General features: G+C 41.4%; 1 protein-coding gene across 10 annotated transcripts in view; it reads right to left on the bottom strand.

Annotated features, from left to right (window-relative positions):
* Window positions 1-4,063: 4,063 nt before the first annotated feature.
* FKBP5 (FKBP prolyl isomerase 5) overlaps window positions 4,064-23,552 on the bottom strand; it is a 109,693-nt gene continuing 90,204 nt past the window's right edge. For all 10 annotated transcript variants that reach the window (XM_041760087.1, XM_041760105.1, XM_041760132.1 and 7 more), the window contains 4 exons: window positions 21,352-21,435; window positions 10,374-10,559; window positions 7,624-7,863; window positions 4,064-6,350 (listed from right to left, as the gene is read on the bottom strand). In XM_041760087.1, coding sequence (XP_041616021.1) covers window positions 6,246-6,350; window positions 7,624-7,863; window positions 10,374-10,559; window positions 21,352-21,435 — 615 coding nt within the window. In that variant the 3' untranslated portion in view covers window positions 4,064-6,245. The remainder of the gene's footprint in view (window positions 6,351-7,623; window positions 7,864-10,373; window positions 10,560-21,351; window positions 21,436-23,552) is intronic.

The raw sequence follows: 23,552 nt of genomic DNA, 5'->3' as shown, positions 1-23,552 counted from the left end.
GGTGCTAAGCCCTGAAATTGAGTGAAACTGCAATTTACCATCCCTGCCTTCCCCGAGAATTTGTGGTTCTTCAACAGACTCCAGGGCTGCAAAATATTTACTTAGATCCTGCCGTGCAACTGTTGTGAAGGTGGGGAGAGCTTCCTGGAGAGAGCTTTAGCATCAATTTCACTCTGCCATCTTCCCAGAATCTTCTTCCATTCCATCTGTGCAGGATGATGAATTCTTGAGTTATCAGTGTGACTGGACACAGACTTAATTAAAGTCAATATAGCCTGAAGACCACAGCCCCATTTTGAGTTATGCCCCCACCTCACCACCTCAAGGAATTCAACACAAAAAATCAGGTTGTAGGAATTGCTAGGAAACCATGTAGTTCTGGCCTCCATACTATCAAGATAAGTGACAGGAATGAAGGACCACTGGGATTGATGTGTGGGTCTGCTTTGTGAGAAAGGCCAGGAAACCAATTTATTGAGCATCTACTATGTACGATGCTGGTGATGGTGTACTTAGTACTGAGATGGTGAGGAGTCAAGGAGTAAGTGAGCTCCTGGGTCTCTCGGTGGTCACATGAATACCAAGTATATGTTCAGGCCAGTGTCATTTTTAGGAGGACTTTGGTGTCTGTAGAGGGTGAGAGTATACATGTGGCCTTAAGTTTTTAGACTGATGAGATCAGGAGTTCTCAGGGTGAAGAGATGGCTGCAAGTAGACCTAAGTTAGTAGAGCAACTAGAATTGGATGTGGTAACCTCAAATACCAATCACTGGCTACTTGTTCTTCCCACCTCATTTTCTGGGTCAGAAATTTGAGAGAATCTTAAAGCCAAATCATAATGTGTATAGCAAAGAGTTACCTTATGAAAACATGTGATCCAAAGCAGACTCAGGCCAGAAATATTTACTACCTAAAGGAAGGCTTAGACACCTAGTGTATTTGTAATGTGTCAAACTAAGCCAGTTTTAAATACATTCTCTCCTCGCGTAGTTTTGGGTATGGATCACATGATCTTGTAAGAGATCAACAATGATGAACAATGCAGCAAACATATTCTTTTTATATTTGGAAGGTCAGTGGAAAGGGGGAGGTTTAAGTCCCTGGCACAGAGCAAGCACTGAGCAAATAGTTATGACCAGCTTCAGCTTGTGGCTGCAGGACAGCTTTTCCTATGCACTGTTCCTAGCAGCTGATACCTACCCTACCTTTGTCAGTGTCTGGCATGATAGATTATACTACTTGCCCTTGATTATGTTAAAAAGGCGGGGTCCCTCCAAGCAGGAATATTTAAGTGTCTGTTCATAATGAGCAGAGCTAAAAGGAAAACTTTTTGCCTTTTCTTGCTCCCAACAGACTCCAAGGTGGTGAGTTGTAAGGTTCTACTACCTAGAGAAGAGGATCTGAAAAAGAACCCAAATGTTTGGGAAATTCCTTCTCTTAATCCAAAGCATTCCTTTTTTTTTTTTTTTTTTTTTTTAATGGTTTACTCAGGGTTTTATTCAGGGTAATTTACTACAGTGGGGGATCAGATGGAAGATGTTCTACGGCAGTTGCATAGTTATTCTCTACAAAATCCTTAGTTCACAGATATTATGGAGGGAACATGCAGAAGGGCATTGTAGTGAGATTAAAGAGTTCACACGTACCTCAAAGGGCTTGCATGGACCTGACAGCTAACTTTTAATTAGATCTTGTGGCACCATTGGTGTATCAGGAAGGACACATTATTATCTTAACAGATTCACTGAAAGCTAAAACAAACCTCCCCCTGTCCTGGAATAGGTGGGCATTTCTTATGTAAGTAAGTATTAACCTCCAAGGGGCCCACAACATACATCCCCAAGAGAGGTTTCTGAGCAAACATGAACAAGATGGAGGGGCAAAGATGAAGTCAGTATTGTCAGCACTCCTACGCTGTTATCACTGAAATTACTTACAAAATGTCATTTGATTAACTGTAGAATATGCCACTGATTATAACAACTGTATTTAACCAATCACCTACTGTGTAGACTTATTTACTTCCTGTTAATAGCTTATGACTAAATCTTTGCAAACATCTTAAACTATTTCCTTAGGATAAATTATCAGTGGAATTTCTGGAGCCGGTTAAAGGGTATTTAATCATCACTTAATTTTTTAAAATTTTTGAATAATTTTAATTTACATAAGAGCTGCAAAGATAGTACAGAAAATTCCTGTATACTTTTTTGACCAGCTTCACCAGAGCATTCTTTAAAAAGTAAAACATGCCTATCCTTTACATATTAGCACATTTCCTGTATTTTTACTCCAAAGTAAAATGATGAAGCCTATGGCTCTGCTGCCATTTCAGGTCCACCAAATGCTTGGGGATTTCTTTTTAAAAAATATTTCTATTTTTTTACTTAGAGAGAGAGCACACATGCACACAGAGGGAGAAGTAGACCCCTGCTGAGCAGGGAGCCCAAAGTGGGGCTCTATCCCAGGACCCTGGGATCATGACTTGAGCTGAAGGCAGCCACCTAACCAACTGAACCACCTAGGCGCTGCTTCTTGGGGATTTTAAAGAGGTACCAATATCTCATTCTAGTGCCAAGAGATTGTATCACAAACTAGAATAATTATATAAGGCTATCAGTTGACCTGGATAACTGTGGGCCAGCCACTTCACCACTTAGGGTCTTACCCGCCTCCCCACCCCCCATTTGATTCTCCAAGATCCTCAGGGAATTTCTGCATCAGGGACTATACTCTTATTGTCCCATCCATAGGTAGGTAGCAGTTAGCTCCAACAGGATACTGATAAAGATCCTCTTGGGAGTTACGTCAGCGATGTCCATTTTTTGCAATGTATTACTAAGGTCACACACGTAGATGATATGCAATTATAGATCAAGAGATAAATTATGCAAATAGCAGTTATGAAATTATTGTGCCTTCTTGGTATCCTGTCCCTACCTCCCCACCAAACGTCAGCCTTGTAGGAGAAAAATAAGGAAGCACTGAGTGAGGGTCCCTGAAAACTTCCTCAAGCTGTTAAAGAATGTCCTTTAATGTACATTTCTGCCAGTCATTGTTATTCAAGCATGTAAGGAGCCAGTTGATGGAAATAATATACAGCTAGGTTAGGGAATTCAAAATTTTGGGATTTTGACTTAACAGCTCAAATTCAGTGCATTGTGAGTCTCCCAGGGTTGCCGGTCTCAGAGAATACATTCTAATGCACCATGCTAGAAAGGAGCCGCTAAAAAGGCCGAGCAAGTATGGACAAAGCTCTTCACTGATACTCCTCATGCTGTGGGATGGACGCGGGCTGCCCTGAATTACCCCAGGTCACAAATTAACAACCGTGAAACTCTGTGGCTATCCTTATTACCACCTGTATGATTGTTATTTGCTTAGAAAAAACATGCAAATAAAAGGAATTATTTCATTACCAAATAATTTAGCAGCAAAGGGGTAGGACTAGAATTCAAACCTGGAGATGAAGCATGGAATTCAGAGGGAATATATGGCAAAGTGTCTGGAGCCTACATTGACCTGTCTGCAGATGCCAGTCACTAGTCCTCCTGGAGGCAGGCTCGCCACTACCTCAGGTAGTCACCTTTCTTTTGCAGTGTATGTGACATCTCCTTAACCCTTCTGGGTATGTAACCATGAGCATCTGCTGAAATATGCTACTTAAGAAAGAGAAAGGGCATGCTTAACCCAGAGGATCACCCACCACATGCTTATGTTTTACATATTTACTAATTATGCAAATTAGCACATAATTAAACCTCTTCATTTCCCAAATTGAACCTACCTTACAATTAGCTAAAATAGTGGAATACTCACTGGCTGACGAGAAAAAAAAAAATCTTCTTGTTTTTCTGATTTGGTTCATCTGAACAAAGATGCATCTTTCTACCACCTTTAGCCCAATGCTGATTTCAAGCTGTGCCTCTGAGCAGGGAGGACAATAGTGTCTGCAGCCAATTTTCTGAGGTTGTAGTTCTTCAACTTGGCCCCCACCCTAGTTTTCCAACCAAAACAACGTTTTCTGAAGACTATTTAAGCAAAACCCAAGAATAAGGGGAAATCATGTTTGGTTGTTTATTTAAGGAACACAAAAAAGTGCATCTGAATGTTTTTCTTTTTTAAAAAAACAAGTTTTCAATTCATCATATATGCTGCCTCAGCACTCCAAATGCAGTCTGAAAGATGGTTCAAAGACATCCACTGATTTCTAGACAAATTAAGATTACTGAATTTGATACAAGAACATATGAAGTTTCTTCTTCTTGAGTGGTGATGGGCACCTCACCCTCATTTTCTCAGAACTACCTGCATACCCCCTGTCCTCCCCTCTGTGCACACTCTTGCCCACTCCCCGCTGGTGACCCATAACACACATTTGGGAGACAATTGGCTAGGATAATCTAAGTTTTAGAACCTGTTTTTTTGTTTGCTACCTGCGAAAAGCTAACTGGCCTTAGGATCAAATCTCACTGGAGTCATGCTCTAGTCAAAAGAGCTACAAATACTAAACAGTCAAGCAACAAAGCAAAATCAACTTCTGCTTTTCATATTTCCTAGGCGAGATTGGGGCTTTTAAAAGAAATCTCATGAATAAAGACAAAAGTGAGAATTAAAAGCATTCTAGTTGTCAAAGGAGAAACTCACAATTTAATTCCACTTGTTCCATGGAGAAAAAAAATGGTATAAATGGAAATTATTTTATTTTTAGGTTTTGATGTGGGTCCTAACCTAACAAGTGTTTTGCTAAAACCACCATAAAAGTTAAAACTAGTAATTGCCGGTGTTCTTTAGGATTTTACAAAGTGAGATGTTCCAGGTTGGAGCTACTGTTTCCTTTGATTGCAAACGCATTCCCACAAGTGCTTCTCAGGCCATGGGGAGAGAAAGCCATGTTCAATTTGCTTACCCGTAAGGACCAAGATTCCACTACATGTACGTACTCTGACTTGTCCTGATTCAATGCCCCAGGATTGGAGCTTTTAGGCTAGATGTGCCTGCACAGGAAGCAGTTTTCAATTCTTTTTCACGACTTACACCAGAACAAAGAAGCCATAAGAAAGTTGCTGCGTGCCAAACCTGCGAGGAAAACCCTTAATGTACAAGAGCAACTACTTATTTTTCCAACTCTGCAGATTTTGTTTTTAAAAATCAAGCTACTTTGTAGTAAAAAGTCAAAAATTTTTTGCATGATAGAGGAGTGTAAATAAAGTTCCATAAACCAGTATACATGTTTATGAGCCAGTAATTTAAAAAAGACAAAAAAAAAAAAAGCTGCATGAATCCTAAGTGGATATGTAAATAAATCCACTCCAGGTCAGAGATATTCTAAGAACAAGTCTTAAGTTCTTAATAGCAAGGTTTAGAATGTAAATCAGAAACTGAATGGCAGCAATGCTAGCAGGCAGAACGGTACTCCACATTACTTCCTACAAGAGACAGAGGAGGGGAAAATGCACAATTCTGATTACTCTTTTCACATTTCAGCATCTCAGAACTTCAAGGAAAGCAGGGAAAGCTAATCTAGAAACTCCCTCTGCTCATTATCATTGCTGAAGAATGTTTTGGGAATGACAGATTCCCTCCTCCAGGGCCAGGCTGGGTGCCAGAGAGCCCCACTCTCCCAAGCAGACTGGCTTAGTGAGGAAGTTTGACTAAAGTCAGCAAGCAAGTGGCCTCTGAGGTTCTGGCTTCAGAGTCTGGCACTGTGGAGAACCTGAGGGGATTCCAGACCCCTCTCTCTATGGGTTGTGTTGGTTACGAATGCTAGCACTTCAGTCATTTAAAAACCAAGACCTCCTCCTCTCTCCCACCCAACTGCAGGAAAGGAGAAAATCATTAAGCATTTATTTTTAGGTTTCTGCAGTGCTATTAAAAGTTCAATCAGATGTAAAACCTAACAGACAGCCCAAATTGTTAGAATTATCTCAAGGGACCCTGAATTAGATATTGAAAGTTGACACAAACTGAAATGAGCTGGACTTAGCTGGTGGTTCGATCTCACCACATCAATAGTCACTTCTGCTTCGTTCCACCGGGAGTGGTCCCATGCCACCCTCTCAAGGAGCACGCTGGGCAGCAGCAGGGTGGCTGTTTTCTGGGAAGCTACTGGTTTTGCCATTTGCTTCCAGATTCGCACAGACTATAACAAACTTTACATGAAACACTGTTGAGTCCTGAGTTGGGTGACAGCCCATGGAGGAAGGGGCCGAGTTCATTAGGGCTCTTCCCTCCTTTGCGTGGTGTCATACATGGCCTCCGGCTTTTTCTTCTGTTGCTTGACTTTCTGCTTCTTTTTCATTGGTGACCCCTTCTAAAGTCTTCTTGCCCATGGCTTTACTGGCCTCTTCCTGAGGAAGAAATAAGATATCAAGAGGGTTAGAGAAAAAACTGAAACATTCAGATAATTCCTGGCTCCTCCTGACTGCTTATCAGGTCTCAAACAGGAGAGCATTACAGTGGCTTTCCTGGGGCTGCCTGGTTGGGTAAGTCAGAGCAGTGCTGACAACAGTGCATAGTGGACAGCTTTCACTTTTCTTCGGTGGGAAGGACTAGCTTGCCACAGGGGGTGTTGTGACAAGAGGACTGGGGAGTGGAGGATGAACTCAGGACCTGAACACAACCTTGCTGTAGGGGAGGTGATGAAGTAAAAGGGCATTGATGGTGGGCCTTCCCTATCATGGCCCACTGCCTGGGAAAATGGAAGTTGTTGGGAGCCGCGTGCCAGGAAGGGGTTAATGGATGGAGCAATGGCTCTCTGTTGACTCTTCCAACCACGGCCCACCTGTCTCACCCTTGTTGTTGAAGGCTTGTGGCTCAAGGACACATACTATTGCTATCTATTCAAGGGTGCATACCTTTGCTATCTATTGTGAAAAGACATGTTTGGAAAACTAAGCTTAAGACATCCTGCTTGTTATACAACCCTGCTTTATAAAAGAGTGAATAATACAAATAAAGTTGGCATTGTGGCTGAATCCAGCCATATGTCCCTCCTGCTCCCACTCTGTTTATGTCTCTTTTCTTTTCCTCATTCCCTTACCCTCATCCCTGGACGGTTGTCGCCCCCAGTGCACGCGACAGGAAGTCTCAACAAATATCTGAAAAGTATCTAAAAAAATACTTGATGTGTTTGATTTTTAAAAACTAGCAAGTTTTGGGGATCCCTGGGTGGCGCAGCGGTTTGGCGCCTGCCTTTGGCCCAGGGCGCGATCCTGGAGACCCGGGATCGAATCCCACATCAGGCTCCCGGTGCATGGAGCCTGCTTCTCCCTCCGCCTGTGTCTCTGCCTCTCTCTCTCTCTCTCTCTGGGACTATCATAAAAAAAAAAAAAAAAAAAAAAAACTAGCAAGTTTCCCTAGTCTCTAGGGAACTTATTTTTCTCATCCCTTTCACAGACATGCAGTGCCTCATAACTCTGCACGTCTGGTGAGTAGAACAGCCCATTCTTCTTCTGCATCCAAACCAGCCTCAGATCAGATCATAAATCGTCTTCCCCATTCTTGTGCCTCTTAGGTTGTCTATCTGACCCTGTGCCCTATGCTTAATCTTGTTGTAACAAAAACCAAAGGGGCAAGATCAGTTTTTGATGTACCTGAAGGGAAAGGCAGTTCTGCACATACCTTTGCATCCTGCTCTGCAAACTTCTTAAACATGTTGGCGTATATCCTGCGGTCCCGCTCGTTGTGCTCTTTAGCCTTTTTCTGGCACATGGAGATCTGCAGTCGTGCAGCCTTATTCTGGGGATTCACTTCCAGGACTTTCTCAAAGTCGCCCTTGGCCGACTCAAACTCGTTCATAAGCAGCTGGGCTTCACCCCTCCTGTACAAGCCCTTCTCGTTGGCACTGTCTAGTCCAAGCGCCTAGGGACAGATGGTCTACATTTTAGAAAGCATGAATGTAACTTTTGTTACATGTGGACATGTTTGTGGACCTTTCAAAGAAATTCAGTATTTAAATAACTTACCAAAATTTTCTGGCCAAGGGGACTGGAAAAAGTTTACTGAAGTGACAAGATTCAAGGTAATTAAATACTAATCAAAGTAGAACCAACTATATCCAAATTAACTTCTGTATTTAATGCAATTTCCATTAAGATTCCAAGGGGACTGGGGAGGAGCCTATAGAGAAGTTCATTTTAAAATTCAATGGAAAAAACAAATGCCCAAGAATGGCTGAGAAAATTTTGGAAAAACAAAAATAATGAGGGGAGGCTTGACCGACCACAGAAAAAAAACATACTATGGAACCACTGAAATTAAACCACACTATGAAAAAAACTGAAATTAAAAGATGGATTGCTTGTCTCTGGGCAAAGAGGTTATGGAACAGAACAAAGCATTCAGAAACAGGTTTGTGTGTATATATAATAAGATTTAACAGGGACAAAAGCGGGAATGTTGATCAGTAGGAAAAGGATTAACTTCGTAATAAATGGGGCCTACATTGTAATAAATGAACATGGAAAATAAGAGAAATTTTTACCTCATATCAAAACACAAAAAATTCTAGACCAAGCATACTTACACGCATGCAATCTGTCCCATCAAAATACAATAGGGTTATTTTTAATTAGTTTTTTAAAAAAGTACACCTAGTTGGAGTAGTTTTTGCAAGTACTAAACAGAATTATTTCTATTATCTTAGAGTGGGGGAGACCTTTCTAATTAGAAAGGAAAAGACAGGGGATCTCTGGGTGGCGCAGCGGTTTGGTGCCTGCCTTTGGCCCAGGGCGCGATCCTGGAGACCCGGGATCGAATCCCACGTCGGGCTCCTGGTACATGGAGCCTGCTTCTCCCTCTGCCTATGTCTCTGCCTCTCTCTCTCTGTGTGTGACTATCATAAATAAATAAAAATTAAAAAAAAAAAAGGAAAAGACAGATTCAATGAAGTAAATACTAAAATTTTCCTTACAAGTGAGGAGAACAAGATCCCCACTGCCAGACAAAGGATTAATAGTAATAAGGTACAGACTGCCTCAATATAAATCAATCTAGTTGAAGGATGTGAGCAGGCAATTCACAGAAGAAATGCAAAATGGCTGGTAATGAAAAACTATATGATTTCATCAGTAACCAAGAAATAAAAATGAAAATAAGAGTTTTTTGTTGCCGACAATATTGAGAAAAAAAAAAAGAACTAAGATTAAGGGATGTCTGGGTGGCTCAGAGGTTGAGCGTCTGCCTTTGGCTCAGGGCACGATCCCAGAGTTCCAGGATCAAGTTCCACATCAGGCTCCCCTACAAGGAGCCTGCTTCTCCCTCTGCCTATGTCTCTGCCTCTGTCTCTCAGGAATAAATAAATAAAAAACAAAAACTATGGATAATATTCAGTAATCCTATTTTTTGACTCCATATTTTCACTCCTATAAATATGGTCTGCAGAAACAATCCCAGAAGTATACAGAAGTGGCCTGTATATATCTTCTATGTAAGTAGTTGCAAGTCTATCATGCTTAAGCCCTGAAAGGCTTAGGTTAAATCTGTTATTACATTGAACCTGAGGAGCTGATGTTCAATTTGATACCAAAGGCCATAGATTTAAGTAAAGTCATGGATGAAAATAATTTTAATAACAAAAAAAATTTTTTTTTAAAGTATGCTTTATGCCCAGCATGGAGCCTGACATGAGGCTCACAACCCTGAGATCAAGACCTGAGTTGAGATCACGAGTTGGATACTTAAGTGACTGAGCCACCCAGTGCCCCAATTTTATTAAAACTTATTCATAGTGTATTACTATAGTCTATGCATCAGGAAAGCCTGACTTTCCTGGGACACCTGGGTGGTTCAGTTGGTTAAGTGTCTGACTCTTGATCTCAGCTCAGGTCAGGATCTCAGGGTTGTGGGATCAAGCCCTGCATCAGGATCCTTACTCAGTGGGGTATCTGCTTGGGATTCTCTTTCCCTCTGCCCCCATCCTCATATGCATGCACACACACTCTCTCTCTAAAGGAAAAAAATCTTAAAAAAAAAGTGTGACTGTAATCTCAATCTTTCTGAATTTCCCAATTCATAATGAGAAACTATTCCAAGGGCAGCCCGGGTGGCTCAGCGGTTTGGCGCTGCCTTCGGCTCAGGGCCTGATCCTGGAGACCCGGGATCGAGTCCCGCGTCGGGCTCCCTGTGTGGAGCCTGCTTCTCCCTCTGCCTGTGTCTCCGCCTCTCTCTGTAGCTGTGTGTTTCTCATGAATAAATAAATAAAATCTTAAAAAAAAAAAAAGAAACAACTCCAAGCAAACAAATGAACATAACAAAACAAAATGAAAAGCCCTCCAACCCCTTGGCTACAAAGGAGCAAAAGATGACCAAATATGAAGATGGAGAAAAAGATCTGGAACATCTCAAGTCCAGTCCACACACAGACACTCTACCTTGTCACAGCACTCAATAGCTTTGGTGTATTCTCTGAGCTTCAGATAGCACATGGCCAGGTTCAGGAAGGCGGCAAGCAGAAATGACTCAGAAGCTTTTGACTCCTTTTCCGATAAGCCATATTCCATCTCTAACCACGATACGATCTTCCCATATTGAATCACTGCCTGCATGTACTTGCCTCCCTGGTAGAAAAAAAAAAAAAGCTAGTGAGAATTTGTTGTACAGGCTCTGGGGGTCGGGGGTACAAGAGAAATGTTAGCTCAGGCCTCCCTAAAAAAACCAAATCATCAAAGTTAAACAACCTCTCCTACTGACCATGGTATTTGATCATTTCTTTTTGCTCTTGAGAGATAGCTATCCTGGCCCCTTTCTCCATTCTCCTTGCAGTGCCAGTGCTTTCTGAGCTGGTTTGGGACAGTGAATTATAGAATGCTATTCTCCAGCATGTACCATCTCATCTTTTTCAGAGGGGACAGTTCTTCCAGCAGGAGGGCATCAAGGCTTTGGGTTACACTCTTTGGTACAAGTATTTATCAGACTTTCAAAAGGTTGGTGAGTAGTTTTTTTTTTTTTAAAGATTTTATTTATTTATTCATGAGAGACACGAGAGAGAGAGAGAGAGAGAGAGAGAGAGAGAGAGAGAGAGAGAGGCAGAGACACAGGCAGAGGGAGAAGCAGGCTCCATGCAGGGAGCCCGATGTGGGACTTGTTCCGGGGTCTCCAGGATCACGCCCTGGGCTGAAGGTGGTGCTAAACCGCTGAGCCCCCCAGGGCTGCCGGGTGAGTAGTTTTATTTTTTTTTATTTTTATTTTTATTTTTTTTATTTTATTTATTTATTTTTTTTATTTATGATAGTCACAGAGAGAGAGAGAGAGGCAGAGACACAGGCTGAGGAAGAAGCAGGCTCCATGCACCGGGAGCCTGATGTGGGATTCGATCCCGGGTCTCCAGGATCGCGCCCTGGGCCAAAGGCAGGCGCCAAACCGTTGCGCCACCCAGGGATCCCCTTTTTTTTTATTTTTAATTAATTTTTATTGGTGTTCAATTTACCAACATACAGAAAAACACACAGTGCTCATCCCGTCAAGTGTCCACCTCAGTGCCCGTCACCCATTCCCCTCCAACACCCGCCCTCCTCCCCTTCCACCACCCCTAGTTCATTTCCCCGAGTTAGGAGTCTTTATGTTCTGTCTCCCTTCCTGATATTTCCCAACATTTCTTTTCCCTTCCTTTATATTCCCTTTCACTATTATTCATATTCCCCAAATGAATGAGAACATACACTGTTTGTCCTTCTCCAATTGACTTATTTCACTCAGCATAATACCCTCCAGTTCCATCCACGTTGAAGCAAATAGTGGGTATTTGTCGTTTCTAATTGCTGAGTAATATTCCATTGTATACATAGACCACATCTTCTTTATCCATTCATCTTTCGATGGACACCGAGGCTCCTTCCACAGTTTGGCTATTGTGGCCATTGCTGATAGAAACATCGGGGTGCAGGTGTCCCGACGTTTCATTGCATCTGAATCTTTGGGGTAAATCCCCAACAGTGCAATTGCTGGGTCGTAGGGCAGGTCTATTTTTAACTCTTTGAGGAACCTCCACACAGTTTTCCAGAGTGGCTGCACCAGTTCACATTCCCACCAACAGTGTAAGAGGGTTCCCTTTTCTCCGCATCCTCTCCAACATTTGTTGTTTCCTGCCTTGTTAATTTTCCCCATTCTCACTGGTGTGAGGTGGTATCTCATTGTGGTTTTGATTTGTATTTCCCTGATGGCAAGTGATGCAGAGCATTTTCTCATGTGCTTGTTGGCCATGTCCATGTCTTCCTCTGTGAGATTTCTCTTCATGTCTTTTGCCCATTTCATGATTGGATTGTTTGTTTCTTTCGTGTTGAGTTTAAGAAGTTCTTTATAGATCTTGGAAACTAGCCCTTTATCTGATATGTCATTTGCAAATATCTTCTCCCATTCTGTAGGTTGTCTTTTAGTTTTGTTGACTGTATCCTTTGCTGTGCAAAAGCTTCTTATCTTGATGAAGTCCCAATAGTTCATTTTTGCTTTTGTTTCTTTTGCCTTTGTGGATGTATCTTGCAAGAAATTACTGTGGCCGAGTTCAAAAAGGGTGTTGCCTGTGTTCTCCTCTAGGATTTTGATGGAATCTTGTCTCACATTTAGATCTCTCATCCATTTTGAGTTTATCTTTGTGTATGGTGAAAGAGAGTGGTCCAGTTTCATTCTTCTGCATGTGGATGTCCAATTTTCTCAGCACCATTTATTGAAGAGACTGTCTTTCTTCCAATGGATAGTCTTTCCTCCTTTATCGAATATTAGTTGACCATTAAGTTCAGGGTCCACTTCTGGGTTCTCTATTCTGTTCCATTGATCTATGTGTCTGTTTTTGTGCCAGTACCACACTGTCTTGATGACCACAGCTTTGTAGTACAACCTGAAATCTGGCATCGTGATGCCCCCAGCTATGGTTTTCTTTTTTAAAATTCCCCTGGCTATTCGGGGTCTTTTCTGATTCCACACAAATCTTAAAATAATTTGTTCTAACTCTCTGAAGAAAGTCCATGGTATTTTGATAGGGATTGCATTAAACGTATAAATTGCCCTGGGTAACATCGACATTTTTACAATATTAATTCTGCCAATCCATGAGCATGGAATATTTTTTCATCTCTTTGTGTCTTCCTCAATTTCTTTCAGAAGTGTTCTATAGTTTTTAGGGTATAGATCTTTTACCTCTTTGGTTAGGTTTATTCCTAGGTATCTTATGCTTTTGGGTGCAATTGTAAATGGGATTGACTCCTTAATTTCTCTTTCTTCAGTCTCATTGTTAGTGTATAGAAATGCCATTGATTTCTGGGCATTGATTTTGTATCCTGCCACGCTACCAAATTGCTGTATGAGTTCTAGCAATCTTGGGGTGGAGGCTTTTGGGTTTTCTATGTAGAGTATCATGTCATGGGTGAGTAGTTTTAAACTCTATCACTAATTTACTTGAAGAGGAAGTTACTTTTCCCTCATCTCCTGTCGATCAGCACTCCATAGTAGAGACTGCATTCTGGCAAGTGCCAGCTGTAAACACAGCAAATCTTAAGTTACCTAAACCAGGAGTTGCCAAACCTTTTCTGTAAAGGGGCAGATCATAAATATTTTAGGCTTTGCAGGCCAAACAATCTCTGTTGCAACTGGGTCAACAGTAGTGCAAAAGCAGCTATAGACAGTATACAAATGTGCTTGATCCCTGAACAACACAGGTTGGGGTTGGGACTCCCCAGGCAGTCGAAAATCTGTGTACAACTTATTTCAAAAATGATTTACTTTTATTATTTTATATATTCATTTTTTCATCATGACAAGTACATTCTTTAATCCCCCTCACCTATTTTACCCATTCCTCCCAGCCCCCTCCCCTCTGGTAACCATCAGTTTGTTCTCTATAGTTAAGAGCCTGTTTCTTGGTCTGTCTCTTTCCCCACCCCTTTGCTCATTTGTTTTGTTTCTTAAATTCCACATATGAGTGAAATCATATGGTATTTATCTTTCTCTGACTGACTTATCTCACTTGGAATTATATGCTCTAGCTCCATCCATGTCATTGCAAATGGCAAGATTTCATTCTTTTTTATGGCTGTTATTTCATTATATATCTTCTTTATCCATTAACGTATTGATGGACACTTGGGCTGGTTCCACATCTTGGCTACTGTAAATAATGCGGCTATAAACATAGGGGTGCCTGTATCCCTTTGAATTAGTGTTTTTGTATTTTGGTGGGGGTAAATACTCATTAGCATGATTACTGGATCCTAGGGCAATTCTATATTTAACTTTTTTTTTTTATATTTAACTTTTTGAGGACCCACCATACTGTTTTTCACAGTGGCTGCACCAGTTTACATTCCCACCAATGGTGGAAGAGGGTTCCTTTTTCTCCATATATTCCCCAACACTTGTTGTTTCTTGTGTTGTTGAGTTTAGCCATTCTGATAGGTGTGAGGTGATATCTCATTGTGGTTTTGATTTGCATTTCCCTGACTCTCCCAAAACTTAACTATTAACAGTCTACTGTTGACTGTAAGTCTTACTGGTAATAGTTGATCAACACATTTTACATGTTATTTGTATCAGATTTTATTTATTTATTCATGAGGGACACAGAGAGAGAGGCAGAGACATAGGCATTCTGCCTATGTCTTCTGGAGAGAAGTAGGCTCCATGCAGGGAGCTCGATGTGGGACTCGAACCCGGGAATCTGGGATCATGCCCTGAGCCAAAGGCAGACGCTCAACCACTGAGCCACCCAGGTGTCTCTCATATACAGTATTCTTAAAGTAAGCCTGAAACAAGAAAATGTTATTCCGAAAATCATAAGGGAAAATATATTTATGATAGTGTACTGAGTCTGTCAAAAAAAAGTCTGTATATAAGTGGACAGGTGCAGTTCAAACCCATGTTTAAGGGTTGCCTGTAAATGTGTGTGGCTGGGTCCTGATAGAATCTTACTACAACAGGCTGTAGTTTGCTGACCTCTCATCTACAGACAAGGGAAATATATAGTTGAATAGTATCCAACATAAATCACATAGATGTCAGTCAGCTAACTACATGAGAAAAATCTCAACATATTTTTGCTCTTACCTGATTAGTAAAATTTTAACAATTATGAATAGCAACTGTGTAGTCAATTCAGGTGAATTAATTATATATATGCTCCAAGAAATTATGGGGCTGAGACAATGTGTTTATTGCCATTTTAAGATGAAAGAAGTGACAGCTGGTAAATACACAAAAAAGTACAGGTGAGGAATCTCCTCTGAAGGAGTTGATTATAAGACTGAGAACAGATGACACATCCTACCTAGCATATGGCATAATTGGAGCCAGATCCTCAAAGGTATTAGATCCAATGTCTGAGCCATGTAGTGTTAAGATGATGTCAGGAGGATTTACTGTAGTCAAAGCAGTGTATACACCTCAATGTAGAACTGTCTCTTCACACATGCACCCCAAAGGTCACCCAATGACAAGAGAAAAACCCAGAGCAGATCTACAAGAATGTTCCTGTTCTAAAAGACTTCAAGTGGTTCACAGAAGAAATGGCTCCACTTGTAGAAGCAGCCCTGATGCTGATTTTTGGTGATGAGGATGGGCAGACCAGTTCCAAGTGGAAGGCTTAAGTCTGAATCAAAGGAAAGTTACATCCCCCACTGAACATCCCGCTTCACATGTGACTTGTTTAGAGAAGACTTATTGAACTGTGTTATCCCCTGTGCCCTCAATTCATATGGTGAAGGCCTATCTCCGTGATGATATTTGGAGATAGGGCCTTTGGGAAATAATTAGGTTCAAATGGGATCCTGAGAGTGGGGCCCTCATGATGGACTTAATCCCCTTGTAAGAGACACAAGAGAACTTGCTTCCTCTCTCTCTCCCTTGCTGCAAGCACCGAGGACAGTTCATTTGGGGACATAGCAAGAAGGCAGCCATCTGGAACCCAAGAAGAGCACTCTTACAAGACATCAACCCTGCTGGCACCTTGATCTTAAGACTTCCAGTCTTCACAACTGTGAGAAATAAACTCCTGTTGTTTATATCACCCAGTCTATGAGATTTTATTATGGCAGCCCAAGGAAATGAAGACAACACTTTTATTTTTTGTCAGAGCCTGAGGCCCACTACTCCTTTTTGGGACACTACAAAAAAGAAAGTCCTCACGAGTTGTCATTTATTTTTTCTTTTCTTTTCTTTTTTTTTTTTAAACGAGTTGTCATTTTTTCTGTCCCTGTCTTTTCTCTTGGGATGGTGAGCAATTTGAGGACAGAATCACGTCTTATCCCTTTGGAATATCCAAAGATACTTTAGCACAAAGAGGCCCTTACTGAAGGTTTGCTGAAGGAAGATTAAGATCAAAGATATAACTATGGAATTTTTATTTTATTTTTTTTTAATTTTTATTTTATTTTATTTTATTTTTTTTAACTATGGAATTTTTAAAAAATATTTTATTCATTTATTCATGAGAGACAGAAGGAGAGAGAGAGAGAGAGGCAGAGATACAGGCAGAGGGAGAAGCAGGCTCCATGCAGGGAGCCCGACACGGGACTCAATCCTGGGTCCCCAGGATCATGCCCTGGGCCGAAGGTGGTGCTAAACCGCTGAGCCACCCGGGCTGCCCTATGGAATTAAAACATTATCATTGGGAGCAAAAATGGAGAAGTGGGTAGACATGAAAGGTATTGTTTCGTTTAGATTAGGTAAGAAGGACTATTCTGCCTTAGTTCCTTCTTTCTCCTTCTCAAATGTACCTACTACTTTTTCTGATTATCTCCTATGTATTATTATAGGGAAAGAAAAAAGCTGGAGAAGACAGTGACCCATGTCTTATAATAATGGTAGGTTTTGGGGCATTTGGGTGGCTCAGTCAGTTAAGTGTCTGCCTTTGGCTCAGGTCATGATCCCAGGGTCCTGAGATTGACACCTGAGTCGGGCTCCCTGCTCAGCGGGGAGCCTGCTTCTCTCTCTGTTCCTCTCCTTGCTAGTACTCTCTCATTCTTTCTCTCATGCTCTCTCTCAAATGAATAAAAAAATAATAATGGTAGGTTCTAAACAGTCAGAATAGCAGGGAGCTATGGTTTCAAAAAAACAAGCAAACAAAACAAACCAAAAAATCAAAACCAAAAAACTAAGTAATAGGCTTCATAGTAAGTTCCTTCACGTTTTTTCTTTAAAGATTTTATTTAGGGCAGCCCAAGTGGCTCAGCGGTTTAGCGCCGCCTTCAGCCCAGGGCGTGATCCTGGAGACAAGGGATTGAGTCCCATGTCAGGCTCCCTGTATGGAGCCTGCTTCTCCTTCTGTCTGTGTCTCTGCCTCTCTGTCTCCCTCTGTCATTCTCTCTCTCATGAATAAATAAAATCTTTTAAAAAATGATTTTGTTCATTTACTTGAGAGACAGCATGCATACATGCATACAAGTGGGCGGAGGGGAAGGGGAAACAGATTCCCTGCTGAGCTGGAGCCCCATATGGGACTCGATACCAGGACCTTGCAATCACGACCTGAGCTGAAGGCAGATGCTTCACCAACTGAGCCACCCAGGTGCCCCAAGTTTCTTTACGATTATATAGCATTTTAATTTCTTGAAAGCTCTTTCATGTATATCATACTTTTATTTAGAGTTCAACTTCCAATGAACAAAAATCTTGTTTCATGGTATTTCTGCTTCTAATGTACTAAACAAAAGTTTTCAGCTGGGGGTGATTCTGCTCCCTGGGGGGCACCTGACAATGTTTAGAGACATTTTTTCATGGTCACAACTGCAAGGAGTGTGCCTGCTACTGGCATCTAGTGGGTAGACGCAGGGATGGAGCTATCACATATCCCATAGTGCCCAGGACAGCCTCTCACCAAAACAGAATTATATAGCCCCAAATGTCAATAGTGCCAAGGTTGAGAAATCGTATCCTAAAATGTATGAAATGGACACTTCGTTAGGACTTTTTTTCATTAAGCTTAAAATCCTAGAGTTATGGGATGACATATTTCTAAATTACAGCACTGGCTTCTTGGTTCAACAAAGTCAAAACACGGCAAAGCCTGGTTCCTCTGAAAAGGTTTCAGCAGTCCATCAAGGATCCTTAACGAGCTTGCTTGAGAAATGCTTTTTTCCCCAAGGAGCACAAGGGGGCGCAAGAACCCCATTTCATGGCAGCGTCCTCAGACTTCATACCACTCTGTCTCCAAGTCAGAAAAGAGAAACACTAACCAAGTATGACAGCTAGTGCTCTTGTCCTGCAGAACACTATCAGCTCTGAGGGCAAAAATAATGTCTAATTGGCTTGCACAGGGCCTGGCATAATAGCATGTTGTATCTGTTTAATTATTTTCAGAGACAAATGAAGAGTCTTTTGCCTTTCTTTTCTTTAGTGTTCAGAGGTTGATATGAGGAGTTTACAATCTAAACAGTAAAATTATTCCCATTTTACAACTGAGTGCAACTCAACACTTTACTAACAGGAGAAATTTACCCATTTATGTGTAAACCAAACCGACAGATTGATGAAAATGGGTCTGTAATGTACCAGATGGCATGAAATGTAGATTTTTATTTTACCCCATCCCTGCTCTCACCCACACATCTGGACTCTGTGCATGTGCACAACGTGCCAAGTCAAACACTCTGGAAAGATGAGGCCCAGGAGGGCAGAGTGGCAGATTGAAACCTGCCCTGAATTTTTAAAAGGGAATGCGTATAGGAAACTATCTACCGACCATTTTGAAGTCTTACATCTAAAACTAGGATCACTGCTGGGATTTTTTTTTACCCATAATTATGAAGGTACCTCCAGGGAAGTTTCTAATAGTACAAAATGTTCAGAGACATTCTGGGAGAAAAGTCTTAGGTCAGTGGTTTTGAACCTTCCATTAATTTTCCCCCAAAAGACAAATGTTTTGACAGATTTTGTCTATCAAATTGCATGTTAAAAATAATATGTTCCATATGTGTGACTGCTGATCCAGATTTCATCCAAAGATCAGTAATTTTAAGAGAGTTCGTAATATTATGAAATACAAAAATCACTACTGCAATTGTGATGCTTAGAAGCAACAAAGTTAAGTAACTGTAAGGACACTGAAGCATTGCTTTCTGCTGCTGATCACTAATCCTGGCCATCTCACTGTATGTGTCCGGGACACAGCTATACGACACGTGGCTTTGCCACATTACTTCATTACCAATAATGTTCCCTAAAGTTCTGAGTCATCAGCAACCAATTAGAACTTCTGAATAGCTGAGCTGTTTTACTACACAGAGTTGATAGAATTCCAGTCAAATGCCAAAAACCCCAACTCCCCAATCCCCAAACTATTAATATTCTATTTATAAGTTTGGGAAATACAAAAAAATACAGTAAGGATTTTATAGACTCTAGGAAACACCACTCACAACCTATAGTCCTAAGGGATTTTGCAAAAAGTATTTTATTCTAGTGTGGTATGTATTTGAGTCTACAAATAACTCATGTGGAATCTTACTTAAATAACTTAGAAATATCCAATATATTTCAATCCAAATTTAAAAAGATCAAACTTGCTCTCAAGACTTTTGAAACTCACAGAACTTTAGCAAGAAACTTCTCTAATCCATCACGTTTTTTAAAAAGATTTTATTTATTTATTAAAGATTTTTATTTATTTATTCATGAGAGACACACAGAGAGAGGCAGAGACACAGGCAAAGGGAGAAGCAGGCTCCACACAGGAAGCCCGATGTGGGACTCGATCCCAGGACTCCAGGATCACACCCTGGGCGGAAGACAGCGCTAAACCGCTGAGCCACCTGGGCTATCCTTATTTCTTTATTTGAAAGAGAGAGAGAGCATGCACTCGAGCAGGGAGAGGAGCAGAAGGAGAAGGAGACGCAGACTCCACTGAGTGTGGAGCCTGACTTGGGACTCGAGCCTATGAGACCTGAGCTGAAATCAAGAGTCGGATGCCCAACCAACTGAGCCACCCAGGTGCCTCTAACTCCATCACCTTTCACACACAAAAGTAACCTCTTTGGACCTTAAATGGTTTTAAATCACTTGGTGCCATAAAGCCCAGTTCTCCCAATTTGGCTCATGCCACCATTCCCCAAAGCTTTCTGGTGATTCACACATTACTTCAGTATAGCTATAAAGTATAGTATAATAGCTATAAAGAGATGTAAATAATTATATATTATCTATACCAATACATTTCAAATTTGTTTAGCTACAACCCACAGCAAGAAACATGTTTTCAATTATGATCCCGTACCTACTCAAACACAACTGAACAAACTTAATGAAACAAAATCTATCTTTACTAATAGGTCTGTTCTCACAGTCTGAAAAACAATAACCACACATGTTGGCCCCTGGCTGTCTGAATTCTGTCTTGATTATATAGTCTTACATAATTCTCTAGTTGTTTCATGGGGGTTAACACTGCTTCCCCTCCCTCCAGAAAAGGTTGTCAGTACAATAGCCAGTCTCAGAGCAGACACTCCATAAAGACTTGCTGAAGGACATTTAGGCATCACTGCTTTAGACTGCTGAAAATATCATCCAATTTTGTTCATGGGCTGCAGTGGCAAGAAAAAAAAAAAAAAAAAGAAACCCTGACAAAACTTCGTTCTTTCTTTTTTTTGTTCTTTCTCTCTCTTCTCTAAGCCAAGCCCTTTCTGTTGGATATGGAGAAGGTACTTGGTTGGGTGTGGAGAAGAAATGGACAGAGCATTCTGATTAGAGCTGAATAAAGTGCTGTTTTCTTTTATACCTGGGGGGTTAAGATCTAAGTGAGGAAGTATCACATTCTGAGAGGTAACAAGAAAGGGCTTTCGAGAAGCAATCAATAACAAGTATCATTCAGGAGTTTCTCAAGATTCCTCACAAAACCAAGTATGGCAGGGATTATCTTGGCCACTAGAGAAAATGAACATTCTCCTCCTGTCGGTTTCTTCTGGGATCTGTGCAAGTTCTCCTTCCTTTTGTCATATGCCTTAGTGGTTTCACCAAGACAGTGGAGAGGAAAATGATGTGAAACTTACCTCCACTAATTCTCACTTACTAACAATTATTCTGTACATTCTGTTTCATTCCACAAACACTTGAGTGCCAACTACGGACCAAGCAAGTAACCTTAGGCCCTGGGTGATATAGTGGTGGGTAGGCCAGCAAGACCTGGCCTGCTTTTATGGAGGGTTACAATCTACAGCAGAACGTGTACAAGAGGTATCTGTATTCTTTTTGTCACGTTAATCCATTCTTTCTCACCATTTATAATGAATACTGAAAATGACAGACTTGCAAAAATTCAGGCTTATTTTTATCCAAAAGGGTGCTGATGGAATTCAGAGTATAGAATATTAGCACAATTCACTGACACTTGAATAAATTATTGAGATGGAAAAAGTGGTACAAGGACTCACATACCTTGAAGTACACAGTTCCCTTCTCTTTGACAATGGCAGCTTGCTCCAATTTTTCTTTGGTGTCCATCTCCCAGGATTCTTTGGCCTGTTATGTAAATTTGTAAAAACAGATGAACAGAGAAGGAAAATGCATCAGTTGATGCCTGTAAGAACAGAGAGGCTGCTTCTAGAATACACACACCCCAGAACACACTGGCTTTTAAAACTCTGCGCCATTGCCCATTCACTGCTAGGCTGGAGCTCACCTTCTGTGATGACTGAGCTGCTGTCTGACCCATGCTGCCTGAGAAGGAGGGGCAGGCAAAAATACAGTAAGGAACATAAGCTGTCATGTGCTGTTAAAGAGTGCACCTTTGGAGCTTTGAGGAGAGGACAAATAATAAAACCCAGTGTCCCCCCCGCCCCAACTGCCATTACAACATCAGCAAGTTGTTTCTCTCAAGACTCAGTGTTTCAAACTCTACAATGGGACCACTACATAGTCAAGTCATGGCTGCATATTCATATAGAATTTTTTAAATGCCAGGTCACATTGTTGTCTCTCTACTTTGAAATAACCAGGTATGCACTAAAGTGTCCAAACTCAGTCAACCTGCAGACAGATACCTAGGGGATTTCAAGTAATACATAAGAGGGAAGATAAAGCTGATGTAGAAATGTTGCAAAGGATTTCATGACCATTTGCTCTTTTGGATCATGTGTATTGTTTCTCTCCACCATTAGAGAAAGGAATCCAGAGATAACTTCACTTTCATTAAGAATAGGTGGATTTCAAGGGAGCATCAAGAGTCAAGAGAACAATCTGGGATGCTTTAGGGAAAAAGACAGTGGCTGTGTTAGTGCTACTTACTACACAGGAATTACGAAACTCTAGTGGGTAACTGTGAAATTCTCTCTATTCAAAAAAATAATTAGTGATGTTTTCCTGCTGCCACCCGCCCCACCGAGTGAATAATGACAGTTACTAGTCTTTCTGGCAACCTTATGTTGCTTCTAACAATTTAGCTCTGTTAGTTAAAAATCTAGTAACAAGGGCCCTTTGCATTTTTTTTTATATGGAGTTCAGTCTTTTCAGAGTATAAATACATTCTTACTACTATGAGGCAGAGATTTAAATCATGTTGCCTCCAACATCACACTTTCACATGGTTTCAAATATATGGAGCAGTGTTTCATGGAACAACCCCTTGGAGCAAGAGATGCACACAGGCTTGCTTCCTGCACACAACAGTGAGAACGCTCCTCAATGTCCACTGAACTGTGGATGGGAAGGGGCTGTGGGTTACTTGATTAAATGGAAACAGGAAAGCCAAAGGTCTAAATAACCATATGCTAAAGATTATTTTCTCTCCCTTTAATAATAAAAAACATGGGATCCCTGGGTGGCGCAGCGGTTTGGTGCCTGCCTTTGGCCCAGGGCGCGATCCTGGAGACCCGGGATCGAATCCCACGTCGGGCTCCCGGTGCATGGAGCCTGCTTCTCCCTCTGCCTGTGTCTCTGCCTCTCTCTCTCTCTCTGTGACTATCATAAATAAATAAAAAAAAAAAATTAAAAAAAAAATAATAAAAAACATTGTGCTATGAAGACTGCTTTGGAGGATCAGCGCTGAGCTGGCAGGCCTTCAGGAGAGGTAACTGGACAATTAGCGATGGTCATGACAACAGCCTATGTTTACTCTGGGGAACACGGAGTGTGAAGGGTATGATCAGGAACATCATTGTTGGGGGAAAATCCCAAAGCAGTCTTCCCCTTAGTCCGAAGTTACAGCCCTACAGGACAACTGTTTCCTGACTAAGTCTAATAAAATGTAAATAGTCACATTTCTAGTCCACAGCTTAATGTACAGAGAGCATGGAGACAACATTGTGGGAATTAAAATAGGTATTCAAAATGCAGTTCTTGAAACTCTCCGGGCAGGGTGGGGCCGTAGTGATGCAGGGGGACTTCGTTGGATGTGATGGCATACCTAGCACAGACACAGGCTTTATGTGTGACTGGTGAAGCTGCTGATGGGAGCCTCCAGAGGTAGGCCTGGAATAAAGACACGCGCCAGGAGGTATGCCACTTCTGGAACCCCAGGCAACAGACAGACTCTTTTTTTTACACTTGGGTGTGTGGAAAAGGGAAAGGCCAGAGGGTCAGCAGGTTTGTCTCTTTTGTCCCTGGTTACAGAGTTTGGGGGCCCAGGAAGACCTGCACTT

Source organism: Vulpes lagopus, chromosome 1, assembly GCF_018345385.1.
Source record: "Vulpes lagopus strain Blue_001 chromosome 1, ASM1834538v1, whole genome shotgun sequence".
NCBI classification, from domain to species: domain Eukaryota; kingdom Metazoa; phylum Chordata; class Mammalia; order Carnivora; family Canidae; genus Vulpes; species Vulpes lagopus.
This window is presented reverse-complemented; position numbering and strand designations above follow the sequence as displayed.